Genomic DNA, 12,665 nt, shown 5'->3' on the forward strand with positions numbered 1-12,665 from the left:
TTCAGATAGCACGTTCTCAAAAAGTATGAATAAATCTTGTTATCTATTGCCCAGGCCCTCAAATAGTTAATTCAATTGTTAACCTCTATTTTAAATTTTATTTTACTATTATGTGTATGGGTGATTTGGCTTTATGTATGTGTGCACCACGTGTATGCACTATCTATGGAGGCCAGAAAAGGGTGTCAGATCCTCAGGAGCTGTAAATTACAGACTATTGTTAGCTACCATGTGGACTCGGAATCAAAACAGGATCCTCTGGAAGAGCAGCTAGTGCTCTTAACTGATGAGCCATCTCTCTAGACCCCAATTTTTAACTTCCCAAGGAAAACTTTTTAGCCCTAAATTCCTTCTGGAATTTGAGCTAAATAATTTCTAGGACTTTTCTGAACTGTAAGTATTAGAATAATGATAAGTCATATGTCTATCTATCTGTCTACAAACTTACACATACATACACACATAAATGGGAGGAGTCAGTTTGATTAGCACAAATGTCATGATGAAATGCATTATTTTGTATTCTAACTTTACAAAATAATTTAAAAACTCCTGGTAGATCAGCAGGTTGATTGGGTTAAGTACACATACAGGCAATTAGTAAACATACCTCTGGACATGTCTGTGAGGGTGCTTGCAGAGAGTGTTATTAAGAAGGGAAAGCTGGTGCTGTGTGTTGCTGGCACCATCGAATAGGCTAGAATCCTGGGCAGAATAAGAGGGAGGAGAGATGGGGGGCGTGCAGAAGCACGGCTTAACTCTCAACCTCCAGTCCCCTGATGTGAACTCCTCTCCCCATATGTCCTCCCCAGGAAAGTAGACTGAAACATATGAAACTGTGAGTAGAAATAACCTTTCTTCCCTTAAGTTATTTGGCAAGAGCATTTTGTTACTGCAACAGAAAAACACAGCACGTTTTATAACATATCATTTGTAATATGTCACTGGCTCACAGTGGAAACTAAAGAAATATTTTCAGTGAACTGGTTCCAATAAAGATATATTAGTTGAGAAGAGACATATAGATGCTTTTAAAATTTAATATGAAGTATTGGTGAGTTGAATCTTCATTAAAATATACAAGAGAAACCCGTTGTTCAATTTTTCCCAGGATAAAATTTAGTGTCTTTGGAATCATTTTGTAACATAATAACTCTTTAATTTAATGTATTAATTGAAGTTTCACCAGTTTTTTTTGTTTTGTTTTGTTTTGCTTGCTTGTTTTGTTTTTTTCAAGACAGGGTTTCTCTGTGTAGCTCTGGCTGTCCTGGAATTTGCTCTGTAGACCAGGCTGGTCTCGAACTCACAGAGATCCACCTGCCTCTGACCCCTGAGTGCTGAGATTAAATGTAGAAGTTTAACATTTTTATATTTTATATTTATATTTTACTAACAATAGGGAAGCCAGATTAAATAGTTTAGAGTAACATGGTAGTCAAATGACTTAACATCGCTATGGCCTGGAAATAATTTGATGACATTTTGTGTATGCGCTAATAAATAAAGCTTGCCTGAAGATCAGAGGGCAAAGCCAGCCACTAGCTAGCCATAGAGGCCAGGCAGTGGTGGCACACACCTTTGCTCCCAGCACTTGGAATCTCATGCCTTTACTTCCAGCACAAGGGAGGTAGAGGCAGGAAGAGATATGGGTGGGCAGAGAAAGGAATATAAGGCGGGGGGAGAAAGGAGCTCAGTCCTCTTTGTATGAGGAATTGGTGAGGTGAGAGGTGACTGTGACTTGTTCCTTTGTCTCTCTGATCTTTCACATTTACCCCCATATCTGGCTCCGGGTTTTTCATTAAGACCAATTAGGATTCGTGCTACATTTTGAGTGTACCTCTCAAGGTTTCATGTGTTGAAAATGTGGTATTCAGTGCAGCAATATTAGGAACAGGTGAAACCTTGAGAGTGGGGTCTGGTGGAAGGTAATTAGGTTATTGGAGGTACTGACCTGGGAAGTAATGGATGGAATTCCTGTGGACCCCAGTTAGTTCTTGTGAAAGAAAGATGATACAAAATAGACAAACCGGCCCCTCCCCCACTATCTGGCTTCTGTTTCATTACGTGATCTCTCTTTCTTGCTTATGATCTTGCTATGATGTGGCTCAGCCAAGGGAATCCTTGGCAGAGGCCAAACAAAAGAAGTTGCCCACTTTTGGGCTTCAAGTTTCCTAAGCTGTGAACAAAATCTCTTTGTTTTATACATTACTCAGCCTTGAGTAATTTTGTTACAGCAACAGAAAAACAAAAGTAAGACAAATATTGAGGAAATGAAAAAGAACTATTCTTCTTTCTACAGTTTTTCTCTCGCTCTTCCTCTCTTTCTCCATACACACTTTCCCCCTTGTGTCTTAAATTTAAACTTTGGCCTACTGTGACTCATAATACTATGAATAAAGCTTTTGCTATCCAATACCTCTTTTCACACCCATCCACATTGTTTACCCACATGCCTCACCAGTTTCAAGAACAGGTCCCATGGTGTTTGGCTCATCCACAGTTTCTAGTATCTCGACGAGATCTGTCTTTGGATGTTGCGTTGATATGATCACGTTGGAAGCTGAAGCTTCCTCATCTGAGAAGCAATAGCTGTAGGTCACCCTCAGGGTGGGACTCAGGGAGAGGATGCTCTTTACACATTTATTTTGCCTAAGAGGCTTAGCAAGCAAAAACTCCCTTTCCATAAATACAGTGAAAAAGATTAAAAGAAGTGATGATTGTTTTCAATAAATAACTAGTTTACCTCCAGAAGATTCGAGTCTTTGATAATAACAGAGGCAAAGCAGAACATATTACTACCGATTAGAGTAGAAAACCACTTTTCTCTGGGCCTTGACTTACATGTTTGGGGGTTCCTATTAGAGTAACAACAAGGACTCCCACAAATGAGCCCAGACAGATTAGAATAATCCATAAATTAAATAGAAATCAACACCCACCCCATGTTCCACAAATCTTATTCTGACTCAACTCCCCAAGTCTTCCTTATTTGTCTGGGATAAGGATAACATCTCTCTTATAAAGAAAAGAAATAACACAAACTAGGAATAGAAGTAAATAGGTCAGTTCACCCCTTAAGTCTATAATTATACCAGAAGTTCTCATCCTGTATAGCTCCGAGAAAACCTGTCCCTTGTCACTGTAGCATAATTAATGATACCTGTGCTCTCAGTAGTCCTGACTACTCGGCGAGACTGAATCACACACATGAAAAATTTCACATGAAATCCCTCCTTATGCATGGCTATTTCCTAGAAATAAAGAGTTTAATCCAATTAAATAGATCTGTGGAATAATTAAAGTCTCAAAGGTTGACATAGTCTAGGCATACTTAATACTACCGGGTTTTAGGACTTAGTCACATAAAAACACCAGTATATAAGGTGATCTAAATGATCTACTTTTATATATACAAGTCAGGGTCCCTGAACAAGCAAGTTCGCCTCCTTCCCTTTTCCAGTGGCTGGGAGTCTGGGAAAGGCTGGAGGTTCCAGAGCTTTTCCCTACTTCAGGGCTGAATTCAGACAGGCAATCAACTGGGTCTAGAATACCTATTCTGAAGCACCTCTTCAAGGCTTCTAAGTAGGGTCTGAGCCTCAGGCCTACTAAATTAAGGAGCTTGGTAAATAATCTGAATGAACAAACTTATTTCTTCTCCATTATTCTCTCTTAAAAAGTCTGGCATGATTACATGTTTAACACCTCTGGGGAGCCCCATTAGGAATCACTGTTTTAAATTCCTCCACTTATGTAAGGTTCTGCGTGTTGTCGGAGTCTAAGCCTAGGTGTCCCCAAAGTTTCTCTTCCCAGTCTCTGGTCTCTCCCCAGCCCCGCTTCCTGTGATCAGACAAGATGCACACTAATTTCCAGAAGATATAGTTGGAAACAGACTTAAGATCTCAAATCCTCATTTGTCAAGGAAGGGAGAACAAATCCAGGACCACAGCGAAAAGCTACCATGGAAACCTGAGCATGAAGAGGAAAAAAAAAAAAAAAAATCAACGAACGGAACCAGAAGACAGCGGGTAAGGGAGCCGAGGGACAGAGAAAAGCAAAGGACGGCGGACGCACTAACTGTACTCCAAGTGTGAGAAAGAGAAAAGGCCGCGTCTGGGGTGACGGGGCGATTAGGACTAGACTCAAACGCTCCCTTGGCTCCTCAGGCCCGGCCACCGCGCGCAGGCGTCCCACGAGCCCGTAACTCTCTGCTCTCTGACCTCCTGCCCCACCCCCTCCCCTCCTCGGCGGCTGCCTAGCCGTCTTCCGGTGCTATAAAGACGGTTCCGGTTCACGGAGGTTCCCGGGCTTTGCGTTCCGCGCCCGGCCGGAAACTCCTTTGCCTAGCAGCCGGTTCCGGTTCGGTGAGTGGCGGCGGGAAACTGGGGGAGGGGTGAGGATGGAGGGAGACTGGGCCGGGAGGCTGTGTCGGACCGGGCCCGCCAGCCTCGGCTGGGCTGAGCGGAAGCGAGGACCGCGGTGGGGACAGGGCTTTCTCTTCCGCCCCGCCCCCTGGGACCACCTCCACTCCCCCCTGCTGTCCGGGGGCGGCTGTCTGGCCCGGGGCTGGTAGCTGGGCTCGCCCAGGCCGCCCTTTCAGGCCTCTGGCTCCTGACCCGCCGCCCAGAGGCCACAGCAGGCCCTTCTCAGCGCCCGGCTCCCCTGGTCCACGGAGAAGAGGCCGGTTGGGAGTCCAGGAGTTTCCCGCCAGAGCAGGGTCCTCTCCCAGGGAGAGCTGTTTTCACCAAGGAAGTTCCGCTTCCCATCCCACCTGCTTCACCTCTCCTCTTCCCCGAGACCCGACTGATACTTCTCGACTACTTCTGTGTCTCACGCACACAGTTCTCCAACTCTTTTTACCCTGTGGTATATTTCCCCGAGGTGTGATATCGCTAGTGCCACCACCAGAGAGAAGCGTCTGGACCCCTCTGCACAGGTTATGAAACCCCCCTTAACTGCCACAGTTTTCTTACCTGGCTCATCTCATCTTGGTAATTGTCTCGAACCTTTTCTTCTTATATCCTAACGTGATCTTTCAGGACATGTGCTAGGTTTCTCTGGTCTTGAGCTTGGTGATTTCTGTTTTATCAGTACCTCTACAGTTTTTCTGTTATCTTGTTGGCAATAACTTGCTCCTTTATCACGTTAAACTCACAGTTGTTAAAATTATGTAGTTCATGTGGCATACTTACTTGTGTTGGAGTGGTGGTGATTCTTGTAAAAATGTATGTCGTCTTTTATAGCCTGCCAACTCTTTGACTTAAGGTTTTTGTTGGAATCGGAAATTCTGGATGAAGTAGAACATGCATAAGTATTCTTCATGAAGATAATTTGTGTTCAGAACTCTTGCTGACATGTGGATCACACCGACGTTGAGACAGTGATACCTTAGTGAATGGACCTTAACGTTCCTGTTAGACTGCCGGCCCTCCCCTCCCTTTTAGAGCTTGGTTCATTTTATCCTATTTATTCAGCTAATTATCCCAACTGCAAACGGGGATATCCTGTCACTCAGCTGTTGAACTGAGTCTAGAGAGGGAGTGGATGAGTATACAAACAGGTTCTGCCACTTGTGGCTGAGGTGATGTAATTTCTTTTCTTTCACTGACTTCTTTGCTGTCTCTGGGAACACATCTGGCATCCTCTACTGGTCTGTGAATTTTGTTGTTGTTGTTTTGTTTTTTTGAGACAGGGTTTCTCTGTATAACAGTCCTGGTTGTCCTGAAACTCACTCTGTAGACCAGGCTGGCCTTGAACTCACAGAGATCTGCCTGCCCCTGCCTCCCGAGTGCTGGGATTAAAGGTGTGTGCATCACACTTGGCTTGCCTGTGAACTTCTAAGTGGCAAAGACCAGATCTTACTTGTATTTGTATCCCAGCATTCCACACTTAGTATAGAAAGTATATGTATGAAAGAAGTTAAATACTGTTTAAAGCCATAGAATGTTATGGTGCTTAAGGTGTTAGTTTAGTTGGTTTATCATTTTATATTCTGTTGCAGTCAAGACTTCACCTCCCCCCCAGGTTTCTCTTTCACTTGTGTTCCACATTAACTAGCTGCTTAATATTCTTTCTGTAAACTAAATGACTGATGCATACTAGGGATGAATTATTAGAATGATTTTCTTTTTCTTTTTGCATTTCAACTTTTATTTGAAAACAACTTAAATTTTTAGACAAATGATTTTAGTATATAAATTTGATTTTGTTTTTATACAGAATATAAAGATTTCCCTCATTAATCTTCCATGTGAAGGGGTTACAGGCCAGAAGAAAGACACACTGCAGACAAAGCACACCTCGTGTGTGTGGCCCTGGAGACAAACGGTCGCTGTGCTCCTGCACATAAATGAGGACCGAGTGGAGGCGTCACACAGTAGGGGAAATGTTCTAGTCAGTCGGATTCCAGAAGGAACACCACACAGAACCTGCAGATAAGACCAAGTCAGCAACTTTAGTGAGGGACTCGGGTTCTAGGGGCTTGTGAGGCTACAGTGTGCACACGGACACGGTGGGGCAGAGCTAGCAGAGAGGCTCAACGAGGGCGTTCCACTAAAGCAAATGAACTAAGGGAAATGACAGGGAGCGTGAGTGTTAGTATACCCAGGCAGGTGGACCAGTGTCTGTGCAGCATGCTAAGTTAGTTACAACTTTTTCATTGGTGTGGATGAATCGTTAATGGTCTTGTTTCTGCCTCTTCTGTCCAAACTCAGGCATGTCTTACTTTAGATGGAGTATAACTTTTATCTATTATTTCATCCTGTAAAAACATGTGAAGACAACGCTCATTCTGGGCCAGAGGATGACCAGCGACCTTGTTTATAAACTGTTCCAGGCCCTGCTTCCTTTCCTCGATGAAATTATCATCAAATATTCCATCATCTCCTCTAAAAGGAAGCTGCCGTCTCAGGGAGGGGGGGAACTACCACCTTGCTCTCTCTTTCTAGTTCACTTCGAGACCATTCCAAGTCACTGTATCTCCTAACAGTAGATTCCTTCAGCTTGAAGATAGGAAGATTTGTCTTGACCCTGTGAGGTGGCCCCGGCCCACCCCCACAGCCTGCGGGTTACTCACGTGGATCTCCAGGAAGTTGCTGGGCGGTCTGTAGGCGTCGTCATTCAGGTTCTGCGGCTTGGGCTTGGTGATCGCGGTCTCCGCCATTTCGCTGTCGCCGCGGCAGGGCTCTCTTCACCGCCTCCATCTTCTGCCAACGCCGCCGCCCGCTGCCGATTTTCTTTTTCTTTTACCTGAGATAGGGTTTCTCTGTGTAGTCTTGGCTATCCTGGAGTTCACTCTGTAGACCAGAATAGCTTCAAACTTACAGAAGTCTGCCTGCCTCTGCCTCCTGAGTGCTGAGATTAAAGGTATGTGTCACCACTACCCAGCAAGAAAGAAAGATTTTCTTAAAAGGAGAAATTGTCTTCTTTGCTAGAATTTGAAGACATCTAAGGTTCCTTATCTAGGACTTCATGCAGAATCTTTTTTTTTTTTTTTTTTGAGACAGGGTTTCTCTGTGTAGCTTTGCGCCTTTCCTGGAACTCTCTTTGTAGACCAGGCTGGCCTGGAGCTCTGAGATCTGCCTGGCTCTGCCTCCCTGAGTGCTGGGATTAAAGGCGTGCGCCACCACTGCCTGGCCGTTGTTTGTTTTTTAAATCTCTTATTCCAACACCATTATGAATGAAGGTACCAGCACACCACAGAAGCAAGGTGTATGTGTATTAAGGTATAAATGTGGAGCTTTAGTCATCTACAGACAGAAGCCATGATCGAGTACCCAAAGCTAGCTGGAGGTTATTTTTCGGTTGCCCAGCCGAGTCTCTGAATGGGATGTTTGAGGATTGAAGCTGTGCTGTGCTCCAGATGTGCTCTTGATGAGGGAGTCTTGGGACTTTTGTCCCATCTGTGTGAGTTCATGCAAGTCATTGAACTTTTCTGAATTACTCATATCTAGAGTGTTTTCCCCCTGCACATCTCTAAAATGAAAAAGAAATGAACTGGGATAGTTCTACTGGATACCAGAGGGTTCGTTTCTTTCTTTTTGAGAGAGCATCTCGCTGTATATTCCAGAGTGGCCGCAAACTCGAAATCTTTCTGCCTTCTAAGGTCTGGATACCCTAGTCTTAAATTGGTTGTCTTCTCCTCCTCCTCTTCCTCCTCCACCTTCCTTCTTCTTTCTTCCTCTTCATTTTCTCTGTGTAACAGCTCTGGCTGTCCTGGAACTTTCTTTCTTTTTTTTTTTTTTTTTTTGGCTAGACAGGGTTTCTCTGTGTAGCTTTGGAGCCTGTCCTGGAACTCGCTCCGTAGACCAGTCTGGCCTCGAACTCACAGAGATCCACCTGCCTCTGCCTCCCGAGTGCTAGGATTAAGTGGCCCCCACCACCTGGCTTGGCATTCTTTTTTAAAAAAGGTGTGTGGGGTGGGCTAATCACAATTAGAAGGTGACCTTGGTTGGTAGGATTCTCCTCCCCCCACATTAATCTGGACCCTAAAAAAATTCTTCCCTAAGGCAGGAGGAATAGCAGGAGGTTAAGCTCTCTGGCTGCTCTTCCAGAGGACCTAGGATCAACTCCCTCCACCCACATGGTGGCTCACAAGTATGCATAACTCCAGTTCTGGGGGATCTGATGGCCTCTTCTGATCTCCACAGGCTCTAGGCATGCACATGGTACACAGGCAAATATTCATACACATAAAATAAAATACTCTTAAAAAAAAAAAGAATTCTACCCTATTAAAATAGAAAGGGGAAGATAGCCTGCAGAAATTCTAAATAGAAGCTTTTTGTTACGTTGAGCATTTAGAAATAGTTGAAACCTAAATCTTAAGTTTTAAACCTTCTGGGGAATCTTTCCTGGCAGGCCCAGGCACTCTGCTCACTGAAGCAGCCTTCCTTGTAAGCTCTTTGTCGTTGGGACCATTGAGAAAGTCTGTTGACATCACATAGTCCCTTGACTACTTTGAGGATTCAGGAGGACTGTGGGCCTGATGATCAAGTGCTCAGTCTTCTTAACTACGCCACTGAAAGTGGGTTATGTTATTTAAGTAGCTCCGAGCAGTTAGGCTCTTAACTACCCCAACCCTTTTCTGGGAAAATTCATTATCTGTAACTTCACTTTCTGCAGTTGCAGCTACAATCAACCGTATTTAGAAAATAAATGGGAAATTCTCTGTTTTGAGATAGACGATATAGGAACCCATACACACAGAGTATGTGTTTCACGGTGTGGCTCTAGCTGGCCTCGAACTCACTCTGTAGACCAGGCTGGTCTCAAACTCACAGAGATCTGCCTGCCTCTGCCTCTCAAACTGTTCTGTTTTTATTACTGTTGTTAATCTCTTGTTCTAATTTAAATCAAACCTTCCTAGGTGTATATAAGAAGTGTGTGCACAATTCAGTACCACTTGCTGTTTCAGACAGTTGTGTTCCGAGGCTCGGAATCAACACAAGCAGACACAAGGAGTTACCACAAAGCAAGACTTCATGCAGGGCAGCACAAAAGAAGAGGGGGAGGGGGCGGGGCTAATCAGTCAGGGCCGCAGAACAGACCGAGGGGCCCGAACTGCCATCCCAAATGCCAGTTGAAGCAAGTATTTAAGTATAAAAATCACAAACATTTGTTGCCAGGTTATAATTTTCACCAGTCAGAATTCGAAGATTAGGGGCTTCCTGAATGTTCCATCAGATAGACAATGCAAGCCTTTCAGAACAGCCAATCAGATTCATTTGTCCTATCTGTTGTTGGGAACAGCCATGTTTCTAGAGAACTGTGGTTTAAGGAGGAGATGGGCCAGCTATTGGACGTTTCCCAGCTCCCCTGGGCTTGGGAACCCGAACTTTATTTCACCCTACAGGTAAAATGGAGTCTGAAGGCAAAATACTTAAGACAAGGTGCTTCTGCCTGTTCCCAGCAAGACATATACCGGGAGCCTTGCAACATACCTCCTGTGTGAGGGGGACCTCTGTATAGATAGAGGAGCTTTAGTTTAAGCTGGTTTGATTTGGTTTGGTTGGTTGGTTTGGCACTAAGGAGTGAATAAAGGACCTTGTATATGCTATGCAAGGGTTTGCCACCGAGCTGTGTTCCCACCCTGGTTTTTAGCAGTTTGATGGATAATGTTGGAGGGGGTGGCAGAGGAGGAGTGCCTTGTACAACTGAAAGTGTTCCTTGACTGCACTCAGTAATTCTTGTCGTTTTGTTGTCCGTTAACACGATTTATAGAAGAGAATCTTAGGGCCAGAAAATCGGTCACTTGCTGAGAAAATGTTTTACTATGAGGTAATAGAAAAAGCAGTGGAGTAGGAAGAATTCCTAGTTGTAATTTCATTGCAGTCACTAACTGTCTGATTTTTATCCACATGGTTCAGTCTCCGAGGGTTGGCTTCTTGATTTCTGCTTTGATGACCTGTGATTCTCGGGCTGTCTGTAACTGCTGTCTAATGCAGAGTAGTTTGCAGCAGGGTTTGCAAACACCTCAGACCGATTGTATTTTTCAGTTTTTTTCTCAACAGATCAATAGCCTTTGCCATTTTTCTCCATTAATGACATAAATGTCACATCTGTGTAAGTTCCTGATATAATATTTGAACTAGATGCTTCATGGTGTAATATTTATGTTTTGTGTTTTCTTTTATAGGATTTTGTATCTTTGCTAAAGTCAGTGATGTAAAAAGACCTGAAATGGGTAAGACTAACTAAAGCGGTCATTCAGCCCTCTTGGTTACTGACTAGTTAGGCTGGAGGGAAAGATCGAGTTTTCCAAGTATTTGCTAAGTTTGTGTCTTTGTGCATAGTAATAATATTACAAGATCTTAGTCCTAATTAAATATTACCATATACTCAGCATTCTTTTCCTTTGGTTAATACATTGCTTACAGAATCATTTAAGATCATTTTCTTATTCATTGAAAAAACAAATGCACACTAACAGTATTTATTATGTCTGCTGTGTATCTACTCCAAGTACTTAATTTACGTTAATTCATTTCATTACCGAATTGTGTGTACAAAATATGCAGGATTGTAAAAACAGTGTGTCAATAAGGAGAGTGAGATGCAGGTTTAGAAACCTGCTGGGAGTCATACACTGTATCCAGCAGAGTTCAGGCCCTGTTCTGTAGTACTGGGGCTCACTGCCTCCTGTAGGATAAGGAATCTGAGGAAGGAAAATAGTTGATGTTGCTAGTGATATGGAAACTTTGCAATCAGAACATTTCCCCATTTCATTCACGGCATTTTATCTGTAAAGGAGCTCGGTGTACAGAAATAGCAGCTGGTTTAGGAATAAGTTGAAATGGCTGCATCCATGATTTCTTTAACTTCACCTTAACCTTTTCTTTACTTTTCCTCCATGCCCACCCCCCCATGCACTCTCTTCTTTCCTTGGTCCGCACTCTCCCTCTCCTCATCTGTTTCCACTTTCTCACGGCTGCTGTCAGTGTGAGTCACTGCGTTCCTATCTTAGCTCTTGATGGTACAGATGTTTCGGAAGTCAGATTCTGCCATGGTACTGTGGCCATCGAGATGAGATGATACAAAGAGCCATATGAATAAATTTACTTTATTTTACAGCAAAATCAAGTGGATTGAGTTTTTAATGGCTGGTATGTGGGGGGAGGGTACATGACATATATGTGTAGGTATGCTTGCCCAGAGGGGATTTTGAATATCCTGTCTGTCTTATTCCGTTAAGACGGACTAACACTGACCTGGAAGCTTACTGTTTTGGCTAGGTTCGATGGCTGGTCAGTGCTCTACCCCACAGTGCTGGGGTTACAGGCAGACACAGCCAGGTCTACAGCTTACATGGGGGCTGGGATTCAAACAGGTCTCCCGCTTGTCCAGTGAGCACTCCTACCTATGGAGCCGTCTTCCCGACTCCTGGCTCAGGTTTAAGGCACTGTTCTGAGTGAGGAGAGGAAATGAACCAGTATGAACAGGTTTTTGTTTTTTGTTTTGATTTTTGGTTTTTCGAGACAGGATTTCTCTGTGTAGTTTTGTGCCTTTCCTGGAGCTCACTTGGTAGCCCAGGCTGGCCTCGAACTCACAGAGATCTGCCTGGCTCTGCCTCCCGAGTGCTGGGATTAAAGGCGTGCGCCACCACCGCCCGGCGAGAATCCCTTTTATTAGGTGAAAAGATTGACTCGTAGGAAACTATTATTGGAAGGTTGTGTGACTTGGATCTAATCTGGACTCTCCCTAGACGATACTGCTGATGGGATGAAGATGGATGCTGGAGAAGTGACTTTAGTGAACCACAACTCCACCTTCAAAACTCATCTCCTGCCACAGTCATGTTTTCCAGAGGACCAGCTTTCACTTTCTGACCAGCAGGTTAGGAATAATTTTTTCCCTTTAATAAAATAATTGTTTTGTTCATTATAAATATTCATCTGATACAGTTTGAATGCCACACTAAAAAAATCCAAGCATGTGAACTTTTTAGAATAAATAATTTTAGTGTTTGAATTTCTGCTTGGTTTAAGATAAGAAAATTAAAACAAAACAGATGATATATGAATTAAGAATAATATTTTTTAGAAAGCTCTTCATGGTTCCTCTAGATATTAAACTGTTGACACATAGATCTCTGTTCTTTTAAACTAGGTCTTAAAATCACTAAGCATTAGCTTGAGGCGGGCGGGTGCACAGCCATTCAGAGCACATCC

General features: G+C 43.6%; 2 protein-coding genes and 1 pseudogene across 9 annotated transcripts in view; 1 reads left to right on the forward strand and 2 right to left on the reverse strand.

Moving 5' to 3' along the window:
* Positions 1-3,257, reverse strand: part of Pfkm (phosphofructokinase, muscle) — a 46,069-nt gene extending 42,812 nt beyond the window's left edge. The window contains exons 1-2 of the mRNA XM_037197397.1: positions 3,161-3,257; positions 2,459-2,575 (exon numbers count right to left, since the gene is read on the reverse strand). Of these exons, the coding sequence (XP_037053292.1) occupies positions 2,459-2,575; positions 3,161-3,242 (199 nt within the window). The 5' untranslated portion in view covers positions 3,243-3,257. The remainder of the gene's footprint in view (positions 1-2,458; positions 2,576-3,160) is intronic.
* A 387-nt stretch (positions 3,258-3,644) lies between these two features.
* Senp1 (SUMO specific peptidase 1) overlaps positions 3,645-12,665 on the forward strand; it is a 68,571-nt gene continuing 59,550 nt past the window's right edge. For 2 of the 8 annotated variants that reach the window (XM_028891923.2, XM_028891924.2), the window contains exons 1-3: positions 4,375-4,988; positions 10,634-10,681; positions 12,200-12,330. In XM_028891923.2, coding sequence (XP_028747756.1) covers positions 4,937-4,988; positions 10,634-10,681; positions 12,200-12,330 — 231 coding nt within the window. In that variant the 5' untranslated portion in view covers positions 4,375-4,936. The other 6 variants (XM_028891925.2, XM_028891928.2, XM_028891927.2 and 3 more) reach the window with 6 other exon arrangements.
* On the reverse strand, positions 6,130-7,282 carry LOC114708565 (annotated as a pseudogene).

Source organism: Peromyscus leucopus, chromosome 20 (genome assembly GCF_004664715.2).
Source record: "Peromyscus leucopus breed LL Stock chromosome 20, UCI_PerLeu_2.1, whole genome shotgun sequence".
NCBI classification, from domain to species: domain Eukaryota; kingdom Metazoa; phylum Chordata; class Mammalia; order Rodentia; family Cricetidae; genus Peromyscus; species Peromyscus leucopus.